Source organism: Salvelinus namaycush, chromosome 6 (genome assembly GCF_016432855.1).
Source record: "Salvelinus namaycush isolate Seneca chromosome 6, SaNama_1.0, whole genome shotgun sequence".
Classification (NCBI taxonomy): domain Eukaryota; kingdom Metazoa; phylum Chordata; class Actinopteri; order Salmoniformes; family Salmonidae; genus Salvelinus; species Salvelinus namaycush.
Window position 1 is genome coordinate 49,788,487 of NC_052312.1, and position 27,185 is coordinate 49,815,671.

The 27,185-nt window shown below is 44.5% G+C and overlaps 1 protein-coding gene and 1 non-coding gene across 5 annotated transcripts; both read right to left on the reverse strand.

Annotated features, from left to right (window-relative positions):
- Positions 1-27,185, reverse strand: LOC120050135 (nucleosome assembly protein 1-like 1-A). Of its 4 annotated transcripts, XR_005477163.1 has the most exons (15): positions 27,069-27,185; positions 17,919-17,960; positions 15,655-15,743; positions 14,026-14,128; positions 10,430-10,571; positions 8,561-8,653; positions 6,637-6,762; positions 6,048-6,119; positions 5,771-5,910; positions 4,991-5,156; positions 4,597-4,719; positions 4,460-4,492; positions 4,250-4,300; positions 452-2,082; positions 1-406 (listed from the first exon to the last, which is right to left on the reverse strand). XR_005477163.1 is itself a non-coding variant. In XM_038996791.1 (14 exons), exons 2-14 carry the CDS (start codon positions 17,933-17,935, stop codon positions 2,044-2,046), a joined length of 1,182 nt encoding a protein of 393 aa, XP_038852719.1. In that variant the 5' UTR covers positions 17,936-17,960; positions 27,069-27,185; the 3' UTR covers positions 1-2,043. The 4 variants fall into 4 exon arrangements, 3 of the variants coding, with proteins under 3 accessions (XP_038852719.1, XP_038852717.1, XP_038852718.1); XM_038996791.1 differs by having other exon boundaries at positions 1-2,082; positions 8,573-8,653; XM_038996789.1 differs by having other exon boundaries at positions 1-2,082.
- LOC120050168 lies at positions 13,524-13,660 on the reverse strand. Its single transcript, XR_005477172.1, has one exon. It is a non-coding gene; the product is annotated as a small nucleolar RNA SNORA57 (small nucleolar RNA).

Below are 27,185 nucleotides of genomic sequence, written 5' to 3' on the forward strand. Positions count from 1 at the left end.
CACGTTTAACCAATTTATTCATGAATATACATACAGTTATCGAGTACATTTAGTATTTTGTAGCATAGCATTTAGCTTTGACAACAGCTGCTCAAGGAGTCAGACAGAATCCAGTCGTCCCTAGAACAGTCCATACTTATCTCCTCCTGACTGCAGCAGTACTCCCTAGAACAGTCCAGACCTATCTCCTCCTGACTGCAGCAGTACTCCCTAGAACAGTCCAGACTTATCTCCTCCTGACTGCAGCAGTACTCCCTAGAACAGTCCAGACCTATCTCCTCCTGACTGCAGCAGTACTCCCTAGAACAGTCCAGACCTATCTCCTCCTGACTGCAGCAGTACTCCCTAGAACAGTCCAGACCTATCTCCTCCTGACTGCAGCAGTACTCCCTAGAACAGTCCAGACCTATCTCCTCCTGACTGCAGCAGTACTCCCTAGAACAGTCCAGACTTATCTCCTCCTGACTGCAGCAGTACTCCCTAGAGCTCCACTAGCGGCAGCAGCGAGGGCGCCACCACCCAACATACACCTACAACATGGCTGTCTCCACTAAAGGAAAAAGGTGGTGGGTGGGCGTAAGCTACTTCTTTTTTCATTTTATTTCCATTCCCTGACTAAGTATTGCTGTTACATGCTTCAGTGTGACCTGCTGGGTGGGGTTGGCTACAGAGAGGGCGGTCAACAGACAGGACTTCTACCAGAACTCATTGCCACCTTTCCTTCACAGTGATAAATTAGACATATGCTTAGGGACCAGACACGATCTTAACCTCGAGAGTTACAAGGCTCAAAAGCCACGACCACATGCCAACATAAGCCTGGATTTGGTCGTTTTGTTCCTCGGAAGGGAACCTGTTCCAAACCTATTGCTATCAGAGTACACAAGTCAAGTGGGATTCCCAAATTAAAGGCTAATGCACTTGGGAGAATCATGTATTACAGGGAAATATTTAATGGCGCAGGAGAAAGCCCATAGGGCATCATCAGGGCGCAGTATGACAACGGCCGCCTCCAAAGTACTGCTCACTTTGATTTGCACAAGGGCTACTGGACCGACAGCCAACCATAGAGGACACCACTGATACATGACTAAGTAGTACAAAGTGCTACAGAAAAAGACAAGTCAACTGTAGGCCTAACAAGAGCCTGAAGCAGATTATTGGGCATGGGGTGCCCCCTGCTGGCGAAACCTCAGAACTGTCCCTTGTCAAATCATCTGGAATGTTAAGGAGTGACTGGACAAGACCAAGCTGCGTGTTGGAGGAAAAACATTCCCTTAACACAAATTGAAATACAGAAAGAGCATTAAGTATTTAATAGAAACAAATTACTTGCAGAAACAGCTCATTAAATTTAGCAGCTAACACATGGTTCTGTTGAACAAATCAGACCATGTCATCGAGGTAATATTGATCCCAAGAGAGCATTCAAACATCCAATGCCTGTCAGTCTGCAAACTGGAATGTTTTAGATTGACAACTTGATTCAGCCCATCCAAGTGGCCAATAACCGCTTTCCCTGCTCTAAATGGCATGCTTGAGTGGCCAAATGTGCACCGCGATTCAAAGTTTTTCATTAGCCGTGTTTTGCTCTGACCGTGCGAGGCCCGCTAATACAATGACAAAGACTTCCAACCTAAACTGACCGGTAACTTTGGTAGCGCGAGGAAAAAGGAATGGGTTGGCTTTCTCATCACCTGCCTCAATGCAGTCTAACCACAGCTGTTGTCCAAGAGCAATACAACAAAAACTTCACAAGAACCCAAACTAGTTTAGCAGTGAGAGAAACAAGATCATGCTTTCAGGGAGTTTGTGGCATTCTAACTATTTGTACAGGGGGGGGGGGGGGGGGGGGGGGTTGTCTAGTAAAATACTATGCATATCGAGCCACTGCTCACATTATATTAGGAGTTTTTGTAACAAAAATCTTGAAACCCTTTATTTTTTATTTCTACCAAGAAAAATACAAAACATTATAAGGCGTAAGTAAGTGTTTTATTTGAGAAGCTGTTACAGTGCAGTTGATCCTCAAAGCCGCAGCCTTCACTGTTGCTTGCACTCGGCTGGGGGATTTGCGTCCTTCTGCAAGAGACCAAAATAGAGGACGTTAGAGCTGAACTGAGAAGCGAACATACACACTAATCACCCTCACACACACAGGTTTAGACTTCAGACATTTTTCTATGTCCAATTGAGGCAAACATAGACAGGGTATAGGGCAATGTCATCCTGGCACTGAGGCTAGAGATTTCTGAACAGTGACCCAATAACACTCCACACAATACTAGTATGTTCTTAAAGTATGCCACTGGAAATAAAAGGCAATGTGCTTTGGTATCAGACCAGAGTTGGTGAATACTACCTAAACAAATTCCAGGTCCAAGACACCATCAATAGAGATGGGAATGTGGTGGTGAATATTCAAAATTGAAATATTATAAATTTAAAAGTTTAATAACTACTTTGAGAGCCTTCACTACTGCTGCATAGAACCTCCATACTGTAAATGCACTAACCCGTAGTGCTCATAACAGTGATGGGGGGAGGGGGGCACTGATGTCATACAGACGCCATTCTTTCACAGGGGAGGGAAACTAATGAAATCTATTGGCAGCAATGCAGGGAGGGGGTCATAAACAGACCTACAGGGGTCAACAGCTCTCCAGGACAGAGGGGTGAAGCTGAACTTCAACTCAAACGTTCACTTAGTCGTGCATTGATGTCAGTGGGAGACCAAGTGAACATTCGACTGGAGTGGAAGTTCGGATTCCCCCCACGCAGTCTTAACAAGTCAGGCGTGTCCAGAGGGAGAAAGACAGTTAACAAGCACCCTTCCAGGTGTAGACTAGTCTCTGGAGTAAAAAAAGTGAACAATGAGAGAATGAACAGAGCGATGGCTTAAGACTCAAAAACATACAAATCCACAAAACAGGTGTGGCAAACATTGATCTAGTCTTCTCCAAACAAACATAAATATTGGTGTTACCAAATATTTTGTACAAAGACAAAGGGTCAAATTGGAGGAAAGTTTAACTAGCTTCAACATACAGAAGAGAAAACTCAAACGCATCACCCACTACAGTTAAAGGGGAAAAAAGAAAAAAGCCACTATGTTAGTTGTAAGTGCAGATGGAGGTGGACGGGGGGTTGCAAGGAGATTGAGGAATGGAGGTGTCAAAATGAAAAGGTGCAGGAGGGAGGCGGGGTGCAGTAAGCTGACAATTCACAAGCTGTACCTACCAGGAGAGGGTTATTTTCTACAGACATCACTTAAACCTAGTGAGGAAAAATTTAAAGAGTATAGCTGACAAAAGGTGCCAAGTGATTGGAGATGAACATTAATGAATTAAAGGCAAAAAAATAGGCAGAATACAGAATTCAAGAGGCTTTATACAGCAAAGAGAAGGAGTACTGTTCCCATTCGCCCAAACAAAATCAAATAAAGCTTTGGCATGCAGAGCTATGAAACTAAGTCAAAACCTGAAAAGATTTAGTATCCGATTCCAATTTACATGCAGTCTCAGTTTAGCAAGGATGTAGACAGCAAGTAGAAACATGCTTTCAAGGCATTCCATTGAAAAGAAAACACTCCCCATGACCAGACGCCCACAAAAGGGTATTTGATTAGGTTCTTGAAGTGATATTTTGAGATAGTTTAGAAATACCATTCTCTTTACTATAACTCTCATTTTAGAGGTTTCCGGGACACAGAATGAGACGAGTCCTGGACTAACGCCTCGATCACACCGATAGCGGGCGGCATTGACCAAAATGTTATGCAGCATCATTTTGATGTGTGCAACAAAAGTTCAACATTCACCTTCTGCTACCAGTTCTGTCAAGCCATCTAACATACATTCCATAAATCCAACGTATGCACCACACAGAACGCACCGCAACACAGTGCTGCAAGGCAAATGCAGCGTTCCAGTGGAAATAAAATGTACTTTGGTGTACCAAAACACAAATGTAGAATGCTTTATAGTCCTGGACAAGGCTTAATGTGTGTCTGGAAATCCAGCCCTTACACTAGAAGCAAGGGGACAGGGAAACGGTTCCGACGGCTGTGTGTTCTGATGCAACGTGGGATGCAGTAGTATATAGACAGAAAAATCCAACATGGCGGCTGGTGTTCATGATGCATTTGGAGTAGCGGTACACATTCTATTCTGTATGTTGAAATCTGATATTTCTGATCATTGGTCTCACATTAGGTCATGACAACATCAACAGTAAGCTCTCCACCCACCTTGGGGTCATAGTCAGGGTCATTCTCCTCCTCTCCCTCCTCCTCACCCTCCTAGGAGAACACAAGAGGAAACTGTTAAACACTGAGACAGACACCAACTAGCTAAGGTCAATAACAGGACAGGGTTAGTGAGAGGCCATGGCTAAGGTCAATAACAGGACCGGGTTAGTGAGAGGCCAGGTGAAGAGACCTAGCTAGTTAAGGCCTTACCTCATCATCAGCCTCCTCTCCCTCCTCATCGTACTGCAACAAGAGGGGACACCAGTGTTAGGGGAACACATGAAGGCCAGTGGCATGGTTCAGAGGTCAAGGACAGGGCCATTACACAGGCTGGGGTGGGTACTCACATCATCATCGTCATCCTCGATGGCCTCCCCTGTGAAGTACAGCACAGCCCTGGGGACGATACGCTCGCGGATGAAGTGGCCGATCTCAAAGTCCGCGGCGAGGACAGCCTCAGAGTCCTCGTCCTGGAGGGGCAAGAGTCACCGGCACGTCAGTCAGAGCTATGAGACTCACCATTCGGCCACACCAACTTTAATAGATAGACCACACTGCACCAGTGGTTGAATTGGAACACACCCAAAATGTTCTACTGCTTGAGTTCCAGCATCTTCTAGAATTTTGGCAAAAATGATATTGCATAAAGAGAAAAGTTGAGTTGCGGCAACACAAATAAATACCTGCACTCACTTCAGTCCACTTCCAGCACTGCACTAGACAACGGAAAGCATTACTTACCAGATCTCCACTTTCAGGGACATCAGGCGGGGTGAAGAAGTTGAAGAAGGAGTCGTTGGGGACTGTCTTGGTGACCGTCCTGACTGTGCCACGCCCCTTGTGCTTCTGCTTCTTCTTGATAGTCTTCAGCGTGATGTTCTTGCCCTTCGTCCAGTCGATCGTACAACTGCGGGGCGAGAGCAGTGGACACCAGGGTTACCAGGAGACCAGACGCAGGACAAACACACCAACCAATGACTAGTGTAGATGTTGCTTTGAGCCCTAAAGGTTAAGATAAGCCAAAGGTTTTTAATAGAACCCTGTCAACATGGTGCATTGTTAAAAAGGACCACTTCTTTTATCAAACCGGACAAACCGATGCATTCCTCACCCATGTCTTAGCGTTAAAATAGAAGGTAGTTTGTTGTAACTGACCAAACAAGCAGACAACAGATAAGAGTGCATAAACCTGATTATCTTATATTCATTCAAACTTAATTTAAAAGGAGATCATTTTTTATATACTCTAGCTACTGACATGACCCTTAAACCCCTCCCTCCTCATGGAACAAACAACAATGTTAGGGCCTGCAATGACTGTCCCAGAGCTGAAATAACCAAGAGACACGGACAAGACTCTCAGCATTGGATCTCTAGTTTGATCTAGCATCCTTCCTTGTCCCAGAGGCTACGATGAGCAACTAGGGGGTTTACTAAGGATGCGCCATAGGATTAAGAATACTAATTGAATAGGATCTCTATGGGACAACACAAGGAGCAGTTTGACGGAGCACGTCTTACCCTGTGCAGCCCATGATCTCAGGCCCGTCGAAGGAGAAGGGGTCGCTCTCGTCAGGCTCAGACCTCATCTTGTAGGTTTTTGTCAACAAAGTGTTTGTGAAGAACTCATTGGGCTCAAAGAAGAATTCTAAAGAGAAGCTCTGGAGAGAGAAAATGAGCAAGAAAGAGTTGAATATTGGGACCAGTGGGAATACCCAAGATTCATTGGCTTTCAATACATTGATATAAGGTCTAGTAGAGAATTGCATCAGCAGAGCAGTGCGGTGCACAGACCTACCATGGGCTGGCCAGGGTCTGAGAATTTGACTTTGATATCTTGTAAGTGCTTGAGGATGGGTTCATCATGTTCCTGTAAAACATGAACAGCAGCTTGAACATTGGTATGGTATCTAGACAGAAACACCTTACCGTTGTACTGGTCTTTCTGGCACCAACACCCACTTGTCTTTTCTTACTAGCACCGATTTAGCCGACAGCTGCTTTATTGAGGAACGTTTTACTTCCAATACCTGTGATGTGGTCGTCTCACCTACTTCAAATACACTGACTAAGTCACTCTGATAAGAGTGCCAATTAAAATCAGTGTTTCCCAACTCCAGCCCCCCCACCCCACAAACAGCATCTCGCTGTAGCCCGGGACAAAATCCCCTGCTTCAACTCATTGAGGGCTTGTCCAGGACTACAACAGTGTGCTGTATGTATACATCATCTATTTTTAGGGGTGAAATTGCCTCATCAAGCCTGTAGGTGGTGATGAAGCCTCATCTTTAGGGAGCAGCAGCTGTCTGCTGACCTACTTTCCTCTACTGCTCTCTTGTCTCTTTTCCTGCTGACAGTCCTCCACTCCCTCCACTCTGCCCGCCTACCTGCAGCATGTCGCTAAGCAGGTCGACGTTCTTGAAAACCGTTAGCCAGAACTCGGGAATGCCTTTGGGGTCCTCCTTCTCCTCATCCTTCTTCTCCTCTTCCACCTTGGCCTTCTTCATCTCCTCCTGGAAGAAACAGGCAGGAGGAAGATCAACAAAAAAGGGGATTTAATGCACCATTTCACCGATGCCTATAAACAAAAACAGATACATGAGTCCCTGGTTAAAACCTCTAAATAGGCAATATATTTGACATCTATCACATCCACCATTACTGGAACCAAAACAGTCAGAACACAAGTCCATCATTGGTACACCCTCCTGGCCCTGTCATCATGACCAGACAGTAGAAGTCCCCAGGTTAGATTAATAAGACCTGCAGTAGCAGCAGACAGTAGAGGTCCCCAGGTTAGATTAATAAGACCTGCTGAGTCACCAGACAGTAGAAGTCCCCAGGTTAGATTAATAAGACCTGCAGTAGCAGCAGACAGTAGAGGTCCCCAGGTTAGATTAATAAGACCTGCTGAAGCACCAGACAGTAGAGGTCCCCAGGTTAGATTAATAAGACCTGCAGTAGCACCAGACAGTAGAGGTCCCCAGGTTAGATTAATAAGACCTGCAGTAGCAGCAGACAGTAGAGGTCCCCAGGTTAGATTAATAAGACCTGCAGTAGCACCAGACAGTAGAGGTCCCCAGGTTAGATCAATAAGACCTGCTGAGTCACCAGACAGTAGAGGTCCCCAGGTTAGATCAATAAGACCTGCAGTAGCAGCAGACAGTAGAGGTCCCCAGGTTAGATCAATAAGACCTGCTGAAGCACCAGACAGTAGAGGTCCCCAGGTTAGATTAATAAAACCTGCAGTAGCACCAGACAGTAGAGGTCCCCAGGTTAGATTAATAAGACCTGCAGTAGCACCAGACAGTAGAGGTCCCCAGGTTAGATCAATAAGACCTGCTGAGGCACCAGACAGTAGAGGTCCCCAGGTTAGATTAATAAGACCTGCAGTAGCAGCAGACAGTAGAGGTCCCCAGGTTAGATCAATAAGACCTGCTGAGGCACCAGACAGTAGAGGTCCCCAGGTTAGATTAATAAGACCTGCAGTAGCAGCAGACAGTAGAGGTCCCCAGGTTAGATTAATAAGACCTGCTGAGTCACCAGACAGTAGAAGTCCCCAGGTTAGATTAATAAGACCTGCAGTAGCAGCAGACAGTAGAGGTCCCCAGGTTAGATTAATAAGACCTGCTGAAGCACCAGACAGTAGAGGTCCCCAGGTTAGATTAATAAGACCTGCAGTAGCACCAGACAGTAGAGGTCCCCAGGTTAGATTAATACGACCTGCAGTAGCAGCAGACAGTAGAGGTCCCCAGGTTAGATTAATAAGACCTGCAGTAGCACCAGACAGTAGAGGTCCCCAGGTTAGATCAATAAGACCTGCTGAGTCACCAGACAGTAGAGGTCCCCAGGTTAGATCAATAAGACCTGCAGTAGCAGCAGACAGTAGAGGTCCCCAGGTTAGATCAATAAGACCTGCTGAAGCACCAGACAGTAGAGGTCCCCAGGTTAGATTAATAAAACCTGCTGTAGCACCAGACAGTAGAGGTCCCCAGGTTAGATCAATAAGACCTGCTGAAGCACCAGACAGTAGAGGTCCCCAGGTTAGATTAATAAGACCTGCTGAGGCACCAGACAGTAGAGGTCCCCAGGTTAGATTAATAAGACCTGCAGTAGCACCAGACAGTAGAGGTCCCCAGGTTAGATCAATAAGACCTGCAGTAGCACCAGACAGTAGAGGTCCCCAGGTTAGATTAATAAAACCTGCTGTAGCACCAGACAGTAGAGGTCCCCAGGTTAGATCAATAAGACCTGCTGAAGCACCAGACAGTAGAAGTCCCCATGTTAGATAAGACATGGAGTCACCTGTACCTGTTTACTTACTGTCAACTCTTCCTCCTCATCAGCCTTCCACTCACACTCCTCCTCTGTGGGCTCATAGGCTGCTTTAACTATGTCGCTTCGCTGGAGGGAGAGAGGGGGAGGAAAACAGTCAGTCCCTGTAAAGCCAACAGCCAGGAGGACAGAGCAAAACATTTAAATAAAAGCCCAGAAAAGTCATCGGTTTAAACCAAGATAATGGACTAGGGGCTGAGGTGCCAAGCCAGCGCATTATTTACGCAGTCCAGCAGTTTGGCCACACCGTCTGCATGTGTGAGCATCCCAGCTTGACCCCACCCCATTTTCTCAGCTCCATCCCTGGAACAGGCTGCAGCTCTTTAGTCAGAGGATTCTGCTAAATCCCACGTCTGCTCCAAAGAGGGGACTGGGGGGGCAAAAGCTACAGTCTGTCAGCATTGGATAAGCAGCAGCTGCAGCAGGAACTACACATGGGCAGAGTGACTGATCAACACTAGATTGAGAATACTGGGGTGTATTCATGAACTTTTGGGATAGGGGGCGGTATTTTGACATCCGGATGAAAAGCATGCCCAAAGTAAACTGCCTGCTACTCAGGCTCAGAAGCTAGGATATGCATATAATTGGTAGATTTGGATAGAAAGCACTCTAAAGTTTCTAAAACTGTTAAATTAATGTCTGAGTATAACAGAACTGAAAGTGCAGACAATACCGCCAGAGGACAAAACATTATAAAAGAAAAATATATATATATATATCGGCATACCACTGATTTCAATGCCTGGCACTTTTATAATAGGGCAAAATCGTCTGATTGCAGTTCCTAGGGCATCCACTAGATAGTCTTAAAAAAGACTTTCAGGCTGGTTTTTGGAAAAATGAGGGAGAAGTTGTAGTTTTTCTAAGTGGCTCCCATTTTGGCTGTAGTGTTTCCAAGCACATGGCCGAGAGAGCGCGTTCTTTTTGTTTATCTCCGGTAAAGACAATAACGATTCTCCGTCTTAAATGTTATCGTTTATTTGCGTATTAGGGTACCTAAGGTTTGATTATAAACGTTGATTGACTTGCTTGGATAAGTTTATTGGTAACGTTTGGGATTCATTTTGTATGCATTTTGAAGGAGGGAAACCGAGTGGATTATTGACTGAAGCGCACCAGCTAAACTGAGTTTAATGGATATAAAGGACTTTATCGAACAAAAGGATCATTTGTAATGTAACTGGGATCTTTTGGAGTGCCAACAGAAGAAGATCTTCAAAGGTAAGGCATATATTATATCGCTATTTCTGACTTTCGTGTCGCAACTCCCTGGTTGAAAATGATTTGTTTTGCATGTGTGTGCTGGGCGCTGTCCTCAGATAACCGCATGGTGTACTTTTGCCGTAAAGCTTTTTTGAAATCTGACACGGCGGGCTGGATTAACAACAAGTTAAGCTTTATTTTTATGTATTGCACTTATTAAAATTTCATGAAATCACATAGTAATTTATTTTGAATTTCGCGCTCTGCAATTTCACCGGATGTTGGCCAGATGGGACCTAGCGTCCCAATGATCCACAAGAAGTTTTAATAAGAACAATTTGGTGGGTGCTTATATTTGTCCTATTTCACAAGTGAATTAATATGCATGTGTGAATTGGAAATAGTGTGAATTGGATATCCCACCCACGGAGTCAGGTCACAGCAAATAACGTTTCGGACGCACACAGGATGAAACAGGGAGGGACCTACCTGGATTTGGCCAAAAATAATTGGCTCATTTTGCTGTGCACCAATGAAAACAACCCATGCACAAAGTGCCCAGTCAAATGCAGCATAGTTATAAGGTGCAATGAATGGGAGATCATATTGATACAAGGAACATAACTGGGGTGTTCCTACCTTGTCGAAGAGGGGTTGGTAGAGAGCGGCGTACTTTCTCTCCAGTTCATGGACCTCTTCGTAGAACTTGGCCTCAATGTGGGCGCATTTCACTTGTAGGTTCTTTAGGGCGTTGACCCGTCTCTTCACTACCTTTGGTAAGCTGAGACGGGGAAAGAAAAACGTCAGAATTCCACACGGTGAAAAAGTACATCTTGACTGTCCCCAAAGATGGTCGTGTATATAACAAGATACTGGAGCCTCCGCTCTGACAATGGGAATAAACGTCCAACGAATGACAAACACTTACGCATGCAGACCTATGCATACGGACGCTTTTATGCAGAGCAACACAGTGCCAAGGAGAATGACTGCATGACCTTTTACCCGCCGCTAGGAATTCAACCATTGGACCAGGAAGTAGAGGACTACTTCCACTGACATTAAGAAAAACTAACAACGTTTTATGTAATGGCCTGGTCACCTCAGGTCTGGCGTTACGCAACCACAACCAAGCCCCTCTGGCACAGCACCCCACTGATGGGACGCTAGGAGATCTGAAGTACTGGCATCCACTGACAGGAAAAAACATTATTAAAAAGGGACCAGAACCACATTAACACAGCTTTGCCAAGAAGTCACATTTCTCTAAGAATCTTCAACTTAAAACAAGCTCTGGGGCAGTATGTACCAAGCATCTCAGAGTGCTAATTCAGGATCACATTTAGTAAAATAACAAGTATAGGGTTGACCTGATCCTAGATCAGCACTCTTACAGAGACGCTTGATTTTAGGTCATTGTAACTCAACCACAGATGTTTGTGATCATTGAACCCCCACCAGCCTAGCCATGCTCCTCCACAACCACTAGGGGGGACGATGCTCCCACACAACCACTAGGACAGAGGGGGGCGGGGCTCCCACACAACCACTAGGACAGGGGGGGGGGGGGGGGGGGACGACTCCCACACAACCACTAGGACAGAGGGGGGGGGGGGACGACGACGACTCCCACACAACCACTAGGACGGGGGGGGGCTCCCACACAACCACTAGGACGGGGGGCTCCCACACAACCACTAGGACGGACGGACGGGGCTCCTACACAACCACTAGGACGGGGGGGGGGGGGGGGGGCTCCTACACAACCACTAGGACGGGGGGGGGGGCTCCTACACAACCACTAGGACCGGGGGGCGCTCCTAAACAAAAAATGTAAAGGTGCAGAAGTGCACACGCATCACAGCCACACGCTCCAATGGTGAGGGCACAATTAATCTGTTGAGGCCAGAAAAACCACAGCCACTTCCATTAATCAAGATGGCAGAATGTCCTGCGCTGCAATACTTTGGTACGACGTTGGGCCAAGAAACCCATGCCAAGAGCAGCTCGACTCATTTAAAAATGGCATGTTTCTACACAGATTTTAGGGTGTCCACCCACTCTTTCCTGAGTGGGTGAAAACATGCTTTGGTGGTGATAAGATGTCCCTTCCTTATGTTATAAAATACATTGTACCAAGACAAATTATTCTTCATGTTCTGAGTCCTTGTGTGGGGTCTTTCTATAACATTATATTCAGAGAGTCAGGTGTGGAAAGCGTTCCACAGGGATGCTGACCCATACTGATGCCAATGCATCTCACAGTCGTCAAGTTGGTTGGATGTCTTTTAGGTGGTGGACCATTACCGATACACAAATGGAGTGTGAAAACCCCAGCAGCGTTGCAGTTCTTGACAGACCGGTGCACCTGGCACCTACCATACCCCGTTCAAAAGCGCTTAAATCTTTTGCCTTGCCCATTTAGCCTCTAAAAGGCACACATACCTTGTCTCCATTGGATTTAACAAGTGACATAAGGGATCATAGCTTTCACCTCGTCGGGCTGTCATGGAAAACGCAGGTGTTCTTAATGTTTTGTACACTCAGTGCTCGGTTGACACTTCAGTGATGTATATCTTTTTTTTCTTTTCTAAAAAGATTCACTTCAAATAAGAGTATACTAAAATAGTACATGTCATGTCTCAACATCCATCTTACCTCTATTGTTTTATGTCCTGTGGATTTGAGAAGATTACGAGCTCAATGGGTAAGTGAGCCTGTCAGGTATTCAAGTAGCCTTAATTCTTACACAGGTGACAATGCAATTTAACCATTTTACCCTTGGGCTTCCATTGATTTAGTCACCCTAAAAACTAAAATAACTTGAACGGGTTATGATAGACAAGGTTAGGACCACAATTAACATTTTACCCATTGGTCAAAAGGTGTGTTTTTGATAAGACACCCTACAGATTTGTTTCATCATATGAAGCGAGTGGAATGGTGGAAGGAGGGAGCCATAATACCATCTGCATTGGGTCAGATCAGGGGTATGTATCAAGGGTCTGAGTAGGAGTTCTGATTTAGGAACAGTTTTGCCTTTTAGATAAGGAATAAGAATACATGGACAGGGAGACCTGATCCTAGATCAGCAACGCTACTCCGAGAATGATATATAGGGCCTCGGTTCACAGATGCGGAGACCGCTTTTAAACAAGTTTCACTGCAACACCAAATCAAGAGGTGCACAACTGGGTCCAGAACACCTAGTGCCTAGGCATCATGTCTTTCTGTGCCATAGCTCTTTAGTGAAGTCATTGGCCAAGGAGTCAACTCCAACTCACCATGGCCAAATAATTTGCATATTAAAAGGACAACCCAGCACAGAGCAGACCTAGAGGACTACAGTTATGGGACATCGTTTTAAACGGGAATGCAGCAGCTTCTCATCACCGTAGCAGTGGCCTTCTTTGAATACTGTAAATAGGCAACCTTCCTTGAGGAAATCCCTGAATGAAAAGCATTACCTTCACATACCCAATCACGCACAGATAAGTGATTACCTCAAGGATGAGAGAACCAGAGGATGAACTTTTAAATCATCATTTTGTCAACCTATACTATAAATAGTAGCTGAGGTTTTGGTCAGTCGACCTTAAAATCAGAGCAACGGAGTGTGTAGAAACTTTCAGTTTTCCCTCTAGCACCTTCAAAATCGGTTTTGGGTGTAGGTTAGATTCAGCCTATTATCAACCTGAACTACCAATACTCATTTTCCACAGACACGTCAGAGGGATGTACCAGCGAATTGAGGATAGAACCAGAAGACAAGGAACATTCTGGCACCGAAGACAAAGCACTGGCCTTGTTATCCCTCCATAACATACATACACGGATACAGGGAGAAAGCGTGCATGCCAAGAACGGAGGTTTTGAAAGTATTATATATAAATAAATAGCAAGACCACTACCTCAGTGAGAAGAACTTCTGTTGGAGCCTTAACATCTAAAGCAGGGCTGCATAACTAGGCTAGTCCCCCAGAGCTGCAGAGTGGGACAGAGTCAGGCGATGGCCAGTCGCAGGAACACTGAGGAAATCGTAGATGCAGTCAGCCACTGTCCGTCACCTCAAATCAACTATTTCGGACGAGTACATACATGACCTAAAACAGAGTGGGTTTTCTGATGGACAATCTGTTGTCCATCCAACTGAGGACTCCCATTGAAAAAGGATTGTCTCGATCCACAATTTGTATGGCTGTAGCCTCAGTGTCTCTCCTGGTTGGGGTTCTCACCTCTCCATGTATCCTGACGGCGAGCCCACCAGGCCGTCCAGCCTCTCCTGCAACGCGGCCAGAATCTGTGGGTTCTGCATCATCTGCACGGTGAGCTGACGAGCTGAGGGGAGACGGACAAAGCCAGGCACTACCGTCAGACACCGACAACCATTCATAGCATCAGACACCATACGGACAGATAGAGACGGAAGGAGGGAGTTCTACATAAGAAATTCTAGGGCGGGCAACTCCAAGTATTTTTAGGTCAACTAAGGACAGACAAAGTTTAAAAAAAATAATAATATCTAAATCAAATAAAGGGCCGGGTTGTTGGTCAACATGTTGCTCCCTTCGCTTGTCTCCTTTCCTTCATCTACACTGATCTGACAGTATTGAACAGGTGGAAGAATGATACTGCCAAAACACTGCCACCCGTCAAGCCTCTTCAGATTGGTGCAGACGAATGAGATAAGGAAAGGAAGTCACTTCACACTACTGACACAGAGCCCTGTGTTTCCTCCACAGAACATCTGACAGACTAGGATGCAATGCTCCCAGAGAGTGACCAGGGAGACCGCAAAGGGTATACTGCTCCCCTGCCTCGCTGAAGTTTCTTCCAACACTGAACCATGAACCAGTTCCAAAATAATGACATTTCTATCCGAGTAAGACGGTGATAAAAATGTGCTTAGTGATCAACAGTCAGACTGTTCGAGCCTCTGCTTGAAGACTCAGGTTGGACTAGAGCCCATTGAGGGAGCATTATAATCAAAGTCTTCCCTTCCAAACTTATTCCTAAAAGCTGTTACAGAGAGACATTTCCAAAGCGTTCCAAACGCTTTGCCCATGGGACGAGGCAGAGGGCTGCTGCATAATTTACAGTCAGCAGGTATACGCTGCCTGCCTTGATTTACCTACGCCACGCTTAAACTCTGTACGCCTTGGATTTGAGGGCCCTGCTGTGCCTGTCCCAACAAAACCTCCCCTATTCCCTAAAGAACTTTACCGTTGAGCAGGGTCTATAGTCAAAAGTAGTGCACTATAGGGGGAATAGGGTGCCGTTAAGGACGAAATGGCAAACTCCTCAGCTGAGTTATAACTCAGTGCTGCGGCGGAGCGGGGACAGGGATGAGTGGGAAGGCAAAATGTTCTGAATCGGTTCTAGACAAGGGGCGTTTCTACTGATGACGAGTGTCATTACAGAAATCGGGCGATAATTAGGATATTTGTTAGACTCTGGCTATATGAAAGCCTCTGTCAAGTGTGTGTGAGATCATTGTGACATCACTGTGGTGGGAGACGATAAGCATTTCTGGGCTATAAATACCTGGGGCAGAGAGACATCTAATTCAGTCTACAAAGAACTGCCAGTTAAACATGATAAACCTCATTAATAAACAACGCATGATTCCTAATCATTCATGGATAGGTAAAAACATTCCGATTTCAAACCTAGACAATGTGGGCACAGAGGATTTTAATTCAACTGTCATCCTAACATTAACAACTGACCAGCAAGCAGAGGCTCATGTCAAACTGATTCAGATTTCACTGTTGGTTGTTCAGTTGAAGTCAAATCCACGGTGGGCAGACATCTAACATTTAACAATCCCAGTCGCTTCCTCGGTGGGTAGTGCTGAGCCTTACCTTTGCTGTTGACGTCCTCTCCAGTCTCCTCCTCTTCCACGTCCTCCACGTCCTCCAAATCTGCCGGGTCCAGCTCAGCCTGGTCCTTACTGCACACACACAGAGACCGAGAAAAAAATAAAAATCAGCCAAAACAGACACCTGGAGCTTATTCAGGAATGGAATTTTACAAAAGCAATGCACTGTTTAGATGGTATGTGATTATATCTATTGTGTAGAATGGGGAAACTCAACTCTAATAATTACTTAGATACAAAAGGAGGGGTGTGTCAGACAATACTAATACATAGAGGTATCCACACAGACTAGGAGGTAATGTTCCCAGAGAGTGAACAGGGACACAGCACAAAGGGTATACTGCTCCCCTGCCTCACTGAAGTTCCATCTAACACTGGATTTAAACCCCGTTCATACTGATCCATGAACCAGGTTCCGAACCAGTGCAAAAAAAAATACATTTCTATCTGAATAAGCCCCAGATCAACATAATGACAACCATGTGGCGTCAGGCTAAAATGCTAGCATCCACCCTGCAGTTAGTCATGGGGTAAAATAGGGTGAAGTTACCCCTAGACACTGATCTTGGGTCAGTTTTGCATTTTTCCCCCCACTAGTGGTTAAGGTTAAGATTGGGTGAGAAGAAGTTGATGCTAGACCTGTATATAGGGGAAACTTCACCCAGAGACTCCTGCAGTCAGTCAGGACTGTATATAATAAGGCAGATGACGGGATAAACAGTTGACTGTCTGCCTGTTCCCTGTGGTGTGAGACAGCCACAGGCCTGCTGGACCAGGGTCAAGGCTCATTACTCAAACTCAGGGAGGTGTCTGAGTGGCTGGAGTGAGCCAGCGTAACCCAAGCCCAGCCATGGCATCCCAAGCAGCCCAGGCTGAGTAAACAGCCACGTCGAGCCACAGCCCAGTGAGGAAACGTCTCCGCAGTGAGATCGACAGCTGGCCATCCTCCTCTGCATCAGATACCAGGGGAAGAGGACTGCCTCAGCTCTGCGGACGTATGGACCAAGCAGCTCAGAGTAAGAGTGCTAATCTAGGATCAGGACCCCCATGTTATTATATTAACTGTGCTCTAAAATGTAAACACTACTCAGACGCTTGATAAATACACCCATCGGTGTCTAATATTTGACAGCTACTAGAAGCCAAATTGATAAAGGATAAAGGCATTCCTAAACAGTATGTGCATTGGACTAATGTCATGATTTCACCCAACACTCCGGTGCTATTATCCAAATAGTTTTTTGGTACATGGATGGATGCCTTGGGTGAACAAATCAGACTGTACTTGGCTGCATGATTTGTTTCCTTGCTAACCAAGAGCTCCACAACGATCCTGAACTTGACAGGTTAGCGTGCTGATGGGGGCCTCGTTCTGGAATACCCTGGAGGTGTGACCACAAACATTGGCCTGAATTGGGGAGGGGGGAAATCACCCACATGGACTTAAACACACATGCATTTCACTATATGCATATTTCTGCCTGAGACAAGAAGCTGGCTGAGCTGCACTTGAGGTATAAACCTACAAAGGTTGCTTTAGTTTTCCTTTGCGAAACTTTATGCTGCGCACTAATGAATGTGATCGTGTTAACCAACATTTCAAATCCAGGTTGGCTTCCTGGCCAGGCTACACACCCTAGCAGGTACAGCCAAATTGACAGCGCACGAGACCTCAACACACCTCCAGCTAAACCAATGACTAAAGGGGAGGGTAATTGGGGCCCTATTAAATCCACGATGCAGAGAACACAGATGGAAACACTGACTCCAGACATTAGGGGAATCAACTAAATTCAAACATTTATTTAAATGAGTAGGGAATCAACTAAATGAATTGAAATAGCAGAAGTTTATCATAAGACATGAACAGAATGCATCTGAACTTTCTTAAAGGCAACGAGAATCTCCCTTCTCAGTATGTGGGGTTCGCGCATCTACCACTTTGTAGCTGTTAGCAATGATGATAATTAAAAGTACTCTGCTACATTCTAAATGAAATGCTAACTACAAAGTAGCATATGCTGACCTGGCAGAATTATATTATTATTGGCATCAATCCAGTGGGTATTTGTTTTGCAAACTACCGTCACGTGTTGGCGAACAACACCAAGAAATGTAAAGAAAAAAATCAGAATTTTTAAGGCCCTAGGTAACGATGCAGAGGTGGGATTGTTTTAGTATGGGACACTAATGCAATAAGTGTCTTTCCTTGCTGCACAGCCAATCAAATGGAGAGGATGCACTTACTTGTCCATGTCTGCCATCTTAGCCAGGTCTCGAGTGATGCTGCTGGAGGGAAGGGAAGAGACAGTTAGACAATGTATGATACATGCTACTTTTGACACAATTGTTAATTCACAGCAGGAAATCGATATGTTCAATAAACAAAGGGCTTCTGCGAATAGATTATTTATTGAAATAGGCCCTAATGACTTATTTGCAAGACTAGCATTACATCGTCTTGTTTGATGGTAGGTTTACAACAGGCAAATAATATCATATCCTTAAGTTCAATAGAGCAATAGAGTTGAGGACATCTCCATCCCAGTGTGTAGCAAACTGACATTAGGAACTAAAGCACCCACAGGAGGGCTGAACATCTGATTCCAAGCACTCTGCTTGCTTAGAGCAAAATGGCCACCAACTGTAATCCTACCCCCGTTTCTCCTCCCACTCCCAGATGAAAACAAAAAAGGGCTGTTTTTGGCTCCCTGTCATGTTGGTTAGTGAAATGTGCATGAAAGAACTCCCAAGCGCCCAGCTCACTGACAGCCCTGTTAGCTGTGCTGAGGCATAAAGTAATATAAGCCTTAGTTAAATCGTCCTACATATCTCAACCTCTTGCCCATCTCATTTGGTTTGGGCAGAGATAATCTGTGCTCCGCAGTGTGCCATGGGCTGGGGCTTTGGATGCTGGTGACACTGGGGCTGCCATCTGATAACAGCACCAAAGCAAGGCCCTGTTTAGACCTGTACCCCCCCCACCCCAATAAACCTCCTTTCATGGAGGAGAGCGCAGAGGGGGACTGGAGCTATGTAAAGCACCCAATCCTAGAGGGGGTAGAGACCGCAGCTAGTAGTTCACCCATCGGTCCAACAGGCCTTTCACACAGGGCCAGTGACCCTTAACACAATTGAAGAGGTACACAGCTGGATCCACTCAGACTTGAACTTTAACCATACAGGCTGTTAGAGGCCATCACATGAAGGTTGACAATTAAAAGCCATTAGTCACATCACATTAGGCATTGAATTAGGCTCCAGACCCCCCCCGGGGGGAGAATGTTTACCACAGGGTTGGTACACATGGAGAAACACAAGAGCCAGATCAGCTTTAGCTCACACCAGTGTCTGATGCAACCACAGCAGTGACCGAACCTCCAAAGACTTAAGGTGATGGATTTGCTGGAGGGTTCTCCTTACCACTGTGGTATTAGGTTGACCACATATGTCAGAGTCAAGGCCCGCGGGCCACATCCGGCCCGCGAGAAGGTTTTTTACGGCCCCTGGGATGATCTTGATTTATTATTAGAACCGGCCCGCAGACCGCAGCAAGCCGGCAGCCCGCAGATCTTTTACACGCACCAATACTACATTTCCCACAATGCAACGGTGACGCACCGAGCAGTAGGCTGCTTCATTTCAATATTTATTGGCACAGCAGTCGTCAGCATCACAGTAAAATTAACTTTCAGATACCCATCAAAAATGGCAAAACGGAAGGTGGACACTGAGAACCGGGGGTTTCAAACAAGGTGGGAGTCGGAGTATATGTTCACGGAGGTAGCTGGAAAACCTGTGTGTCTTCTGTGTGGAGAAAGTGTGGCGGTACTGAAAGAGTATAATCTGAGACGACATTATGAAACGAAACACGCGGACAAAAACAAGAATATGGACATGGAACAAAGGCTACAAAAGGCAGAGGAATTAAAACGAGGCCTCAAATCTCGACAGGCTCTGTTCAAAAAAGCCAAATCACAAGGCCAGGCTGCTGTCAAGGCCAGTTTTATTTTGGCAGAAGAGATCGCTAAATCAGCCCGGCCATTTACGGAGGGGGATTTCATCAAAAACTGCATGATTAAAGTTTGTGACGAAGTTTGCCCAGAAAAAAGGCAACTCTTTTTAAATGTGAGTCTGAGCAGAAACACCATTGCCGAGAGAGTAGACCAGTTGTCCATCAATCTAAAAGAGCAGCTTGTGAAAAAGGGAAAAGATTTCATTGCATATTCCTTGGCTGTGGATGAGAGCACCGACATTTCTGACATTGCCCAGTTGTCAATTTTCATCCGCGGAGTGGACTCCAGCCTAAGCGTGACAGAGGAGTTTTTGGCTTTACGTCCTATGCATGGCACAACTACGGGGCATGATTTGTATGAAGAGGTGTCAAGATGTGTAAATGAGATGGAGCTGCCTTGGGAAAAACTCATGGGTTTGACAACCGACGGAGCACCTGCGATGTGTGGACACAGGAGCGGACTGGTGGCGAAGATACGGGAAAAGATGCAAGAGGAAAACGCGACAGGTGAGCTGACAGCTTATCATTGTATCATACACCAGGAAGCGTTGTGCGGTAAAGCCTTGAAAATGGAGCATGTAATGAGCATCATCACGCGCACAGTTAACTTTATCAGAGCCAAAGGTTTGAATCGCCGCCAGTTCAAGGCATTTCTGACGGAGTTAGAAACGGAGCATGGTGATTTGCCTTATCACACAGAGGTGCGATGGCTAAGCCAGGGAAAGGTGCTTCAAAGATGTTTCGAGCTTCGTGAGGAGATTTGTCTGTTCTTGGACAGCAAAGGGAAAGACACAACACAACTCCGAGACGAAATGTTTCTGTGTGAAATGGCTTTTCTGTGTGACATTACGAGTCATCTGAATGCAATGAACTTGCAGCTGCAGGGTCGGGATCATGTCATCTCTGATATGTACAGTACAGTGAAGGCATTTAAAACCAAACTGACTCTGTGGGAGACGCAGATGCGGAAAGAAAATTTGAGCCACTTTCCCAGCTGCCAGACCATGAAAGAGAAGCTCTCTACCAGTGCGTTCCCGAGCGCACAGTTGGCTGATAAAATAGGTATGCTTGCCGCTGACTTGACGCCGATTTGCTGACTTTGAAGCACAAAAAAGCAGGTTGGAACTGCTCGGTAACCCATTTGCTGTTGACGTGGAAAGCTCACCACCAAACCTCCAAATGGAGTTGATTGACCTCCAATGCAATGATGCACTGAGGGCAAAATATGCGGCAGTGGGTGCTGCGGAGTTCGCCCGTTTCCTCCCCGACACAATGCCCCAGCTGCGCATCCAGGCTGCTCAAACGTTGTCTATGTTTGGCAGCACATACCTGTGTGAACAACTGTTTTCTTTGATGAACCTGAACAAAACATCACACAGAAGTCGACTTACTGCTGAACACCTCCACTCAATTCTGAGGATTTCCTCAGCTCAGAGCCTTACCCCGAACATTGATGAACTTGTGGAAAAGATGGGACACCACCAAGTATCACCCTCAACCTCAAACAAGTGAACATTACTGTGCAATCACATATTTAGAGTTTTTACTCAGTTCAAGTTTAAAAGTTAAAGTTTAATATTTGTTTTCACTGCATGTTACTTCTCCTTAAACAAAGTGTTGTTTTTGATTAATAGATTTTTGCACTTTATTTTATTGTATTTCAATCCAATTATATTTTAAAAATATTTCAGTTGAGTGGATGATAGAAAATTGCTATTATTGTTTTTTTCTTTGAAGTAAATTTAGCCCACTTTTGCTAAAATAGAAAATATAGGCTACTGATGGTGCCTTGAATACCGGTTTCTTTCATTTAATGTTCATGTTATGGGGATTTTTATATAAAGGAAATTTGTCTTTTGTGTCTGTTGAAAATTAAAGATTACTGACAGAGCCATAAGAAAATATTGCTTTATTTATCTGATCATATTGGAATATATTTGTTAGGTTTTCAGTAGGTTCAATTAGGTTCACTAGACTATATGCGTCATTTAAAAATTTTTCAATGAACATTCGAACAGTCCGGCCCTCGGCTTGTAGCTAAATTTTTTATTTGGCCCTCCGTCCATTTGACTTTGACACCCCTGAGGTTGACGGTGGTCTTCAAATGGGCTTAAAAAAGTGGTGAGTTATATACAAAGTGTCTGGTATCCCCAAAATGTGGTGAACTCAACTAATTACAAAATGATACCACATCTTAATAGCTGCCAGGTAGACATCTTCATTTCTGGCTCCATGGAATGAGCGAAAACAAATTCAAACAATATTCTATTGGGCAAGCTCTGATGTCTCCAGCATAGAGATTTCAGTGCAGCTCAATCAAAGCCAATGTGTAGGCAAAGGCTCTCAATTGAAAGATACTTGACAGATATAAAAATGTCCATTCAATGTTTACTACTTAACCTTCACTGTACTTCAAGAGTGAAGTACGGGGAATCACATGTTATAGTGCCAAATTCATTGCAGACCAAGGGCGTTGTGTGATAAAGCAGTATAGAAGGTTAACTGGCCTGGTTGGAGAAAAATGCTACAACAATAATTGTCAGGGAAACTAGGTCATAATTAACCAATCAGCAGCATTTTCACTTTTTAGGGATAGGGGACAGCATTTTCACTTTGGATGAATAGCGTGCCCAAATTGAACTGCCTCCTACTCTGCCCCAGATGCTTATATATGCATATTATTATTATTACTGTTGGATAGAAAACACTCGGAAGTTTCTAAAACTGTTTGAATGATGTCTGAGTATAACAGAACTCATATGGCAGGCAAACTTCCAAACAGGAAGTGGAAATTTTGAGGCTGGTCGATATTCAACTCATCGCCTGTTCAAATCCCTGTAAGATATGGATCTGTTTGCACTTCCTATGCCTTCCGCTAGATGTCAACAGTCTGTAGAACGTCGAATGAAGCTTATGCTGTGTTGTGGGGCCGGATGAGAGGGGAATGAGTCAGTGGTCTGGCAGATTGCCAGTTCCTGGTCACGCGCCTTCCTCATCATATCGCCTTGCGTTCCATAACTTCTACAGACATGAAGGAATGCTCCGGTTGGAACGTTATTGGATATATGATAACAACATCCTGAAGATTGATTCTCTACTTAGCTTGACCAGTTTATTCGACCTGTTGTATAACTGACGTTTTCGTCCGAGTTCGCCTGGACCGGCGTGAGCGTTTGGATATGTTTACTAAACGTGCTAGCAAAAGTAGCTACTTGGACATAAATACCGGACATTATCGAACAAAACAACAATTTATTGTGGAACTAGGATTCCTGGGAGTGCATTCTGATGAAGATCAAAGGTAAGGGAATATTTATGATGTAATTCCGTATTTCTGTTGACTCCAACATGGCGGAGAAATGTTGTTATTTCTGAGCGCCGTCTCAGATTATTGCATGGTGTGCTTTTTCCGCAAAGTTTTTGTAATCCGACACAGCGGTTGCATTAAGAACAAGTGTATCTTTAATTCAATGGAAAACATGTATCTTTCATCAAAGTTTATGATGAGTATTTCCTGTTATTTGATGTGGCTCTCTGCAATTTCGGAGGCATTTCTGAACATGGCGCCAATGTAAACTGAGATTTTTGATATAAATATGCACATTATCGAACAAAACATACACGTATTGTGTAACATGATGTCCTATGAGTGTCATCTGATGAAGATCAAAGGTTAGTGATACATTTTATCTCTATTTCTGCATTTTGTGACTCCTATCTTTGGCTGGGAAAATGGTTGTGTTTTTTGGACTTGGCGGTGATCTAACATAATCATGTTGTGTTTTCGCTGTAAAGCATTTTTGAAATCGGACACGATGGGTAGATTAATAAGATGTTTCTTTCATTTGCTGTATTGGACTTGTTAGTGTGAAAATTAACCATTTCCCAAAAATATTTTTTAATTTCCCGCGCTGCCTTTTCAGCGGAATGTTGTGGGGGGGTTCCGCTAGCGGAACATGTGTCCTAGAAAGGTTAACAGTGCTGATGTAGACCTGGCCTGCAATGTCTGAAATGCACGACTGTCTCCATCTTTCAGCAGCTCCTCTTCTCTCACCTTCCTAATGGCTTGTGCCCATTGGTTAAGAATCGCACAGGCTGCCCATCACTCACCTGCACAGTTTAAATAGGCCAACTGAAAAGCTGTCCAAAAATCAAATGTTAAGCAGCTGAAGGGGAGATTACCAGGCAGAGGGACCAAAAAGAGGATAATTCCAGGCCAAATCTTTGGTCATTGAAATTACAAAACCACACAGCACTACCGTAATCATATTTTTTGAAAGTGTGAACAATACCAGTTGGATCGACCTGTAAAACACTATGAGACCCACATTACGACGTCTGGCCAGGGAACAGATCAAACATTCCCCACCAATAGCCAATGCCAGAGCTCTTAATAACCATAAAAAGCTTGAAAATAGCAACACCACCATTCAAATACAGACACACTGAGTGCATTTCAGTCTGACATTGATAAGGTGGATTTCCTCTGATGAAATAGATTTAGGACGATCCAAACTGCATCTAAAACAGTCTACTAGGCATGCCACTAACGCTTTAGGCGTGTTGTTGATATATCGATGTGTAAAGAACGCACCACTGTCAGAGCGGACTAGAATCATAACTCGAGATAGTGTTGGGGAATAGTGAACTACATGTATACTGAACAAAAAGGCAACAATTAACGATTTTGCTGCATAACAGTTCATAAGGAAATCAGTCAATTGAAATACATTAGGCCCTAATCTATGGATTTCACATGACTGGGCAGGGGTGCAGCCATGGGTGGACGTGAGAGGGCATATGCCCACCCACTGGTGAGCCAGGCCCAGCCAATCAGATTGAGTTTGTCCCCCACAAAAAGGATTTGTTACAGACAGAATTACTCAGTTTCATCAGCTGTCCAGGTCTCATCCAATCCCGAAGGTGAAGAAGCCAGATATGGAGGTCCTGGGCTGGCCTAGTTACACGTGGTCTGCTGTTGTGAGGCTGGGTGGACGCACTTCCAAATTCTTTAAAAATGACATTGGAGGTGGCTTAAGGTAGAGAAATTAACATTAAATTCTGGCAAGAGCTCTGGTGGACATTCCTGCAGTCAGCATACCAATTGCACACCCCCTCAACTTGAGGCATCTATAGCATTGTGTTGTGTGACAAAACTGTACATTTTAGTGGCCTTTTATTGTCCCCAGCATTTAATCGGCTTCTTGACAAGACACCTGTCAGGTGGATGGATTACCTAGGCTACCTGGGGCAGCAGGTAGCCTCATGGCCAAAGCTTTGGGCCAGTAACCGAAAGGTTGCAAGAGCGAATCCCTAAGCTGACAAGGTAAAGAAAATAGGTGGTTCTGCCCCTGAACAAGAGGGAACCCACTGTTCCTAGGCAGTCATTGTAAATAAGAAGTGTTAACTGTCTAGCCTAGCTAAATAAATAAAAATCTAGGCAAAGGAGAAATGCTTATTAACAGGGATGTAAACAAATGTGTGCATTTAATTGAAATAAGCTTTTTGTGTGTATGGACAAGTTCTGGGATATTTTATTTCAGCTCATTACACATGGGACCAAAACTGTACATGGGTTTATATTTTTGTTCAACTAGTAACTTAGCATTTTGCAGTAAACGTCCAGTGTGAAGTAATTGATAGCACGGGCAACTATTTTAAGAGTAGCTTCCAACACTGTCAGTGAGTTTTGTTTCCGCAACAGTTCCAGGAAAACCTTTCAATCAATTGACTACTTAAACTCTTCATGCCAGTTTCACAAAGGGGTCATTAGAACTCAAATTGATGGGGTCATAAAAATGCCATGTGTTCATGAGTAGCAGATGTCTGCCTCAAAACAAAAAAGACAAAGCATCTGAGACGTTCAAACATCAATACCAGAACAGCCATCATCCATAGCACGATCATAAAGGGTTCAATTTTAAAAATGGTTTAATTCTAACTTATAACATTAGGGCCTTTTCTCTCAAACAAAAATGTAATGTCGCCTTAGCAGGAGTCATCAGGACCAATATCCATTCTACAAGTTGCGACAGTTGGTTCACCCTCATTTCTTGACAAAAGTTAACCATACAAATCACAGCCAAGTAGGCTGTAGTAGTCAAAAAAACGATCTAGCTATAGACTATAGCTAGCTTAAACTGTGGCTAAAGGTAGAATGTCTAACGAATCATTTCTAGTTGTGTTGCATTGATAAGCATTGGCAGAAACAAAGGCAGCTTTAGATGTGATATCAGCTGAAACATTGTTATTGTTTGAGTGTAACTAACTCAATGCATTACACTAACAAATTGAAAATAGCAGATATTCAGTGACTGAAATCCCCCAATGGTACACATACATCCCTTCAACGAGCCTTTCAAACCCAGCGACCACGTGTTGCATGCTCAAGGCAAGCTATGAGCAATGGCTCTCACCCACAAAGAAAGCCGGCCAGCCAGCTAGCTGTTAAGCAGCATATGAATTTAGTTAACTACATAACCTACCAGTGAAACGTACAAATTACACAATTCCGTCGTATCTAGCTAGTTAGCTACCACATGACCTATAATGGATACATTTGCGGTAACGTTAGCTAACTGGTTGTTCATGTTTTCAGCTAGCTATCTACTTCGCCAGCAAGTTAACTAACGTTAGCTAGTTACAGCTACCTAGCTAACGTTAGTTTGGCATACGCACTTTCATTGGGCAAGTACTCAAGTGACAGTCCATATTTGACTGGCAACGTGACCTGCTGGGCAAATATTGGAACCCTCAAATAATATTAAAAACCAAAATAATAGAACCGCTAGCTAGCTATGTGGCTATCGAAATAAGCCAGCCAACTACAAACATGTCAAAAGTCAAGTGAAAAGACGGAGACATACGCGTTCCATTTTAGAGTGTAGCCTGCTAGTTAGCTCGAACAGTGATCAGACACAGAAACTTGTACCCGCCACATCTCCCATCACTTTACCTACCCTCCCTAAGGCTAGTCAATAAATAAGGTCAAGTCTAAATAAAAAAACACGACATCCGATTAAACCAATATCTGAATGATGCAAATTACGATGAATTGTCACAATAACGTTACGGCGTTTGTATTTACAATACAACGTCTCGAAAGGGCGGAAAATTAGCCATTTTCATCATCATGCATGTAACGTTAGCTAGCGAACGCATCATGGTGGAGCCTCTCGTCTCTCAATGGCTGCTACTAGCCATCCGACTTAGTTAGCTGGCAAGCTACCGTGCTATTCTTCCCGACTACATCCACACAAATATTTAGTTCAAGACGATAAGAACAACCCCATATTCGTACCCATCAAAGAGTACAATATATATGCGCCACTCTGTTGTATTGCTAAAGACCAAGCTAAGGTGATTTCAAGTCATTCTCTTACCTTTAGCTGGCGGCTTGGCTAGGTGGATCTACGCAGTGAAGCGGTCCCAAAGAAAAAGACTCCGCTCTTATGGCGGTAAAAGAGAGAACGATCCCGCCGCTTGCGCTCATATACATC

Bases quoted from the DNA above. Each gene is read 5' to 3' on its own strand.
- LOC120050135 (XM_038996789.1), bottom strand. The intron at 14,129-15,654 runs GTAAGGCTCAGC...GTCTCCCCTCAG, and splicing joins AGAGGACGTCAACAGCAAAG to CTCGTCAGCTCACCGTGCAG. The intron at 4,493-4,596 runs GTGAGTACCCAC...CTCTTGTTGCAG, and splicing joins TCGAGGATGACGATGATGAT to TACGATGAGGAGGGAGAGGA.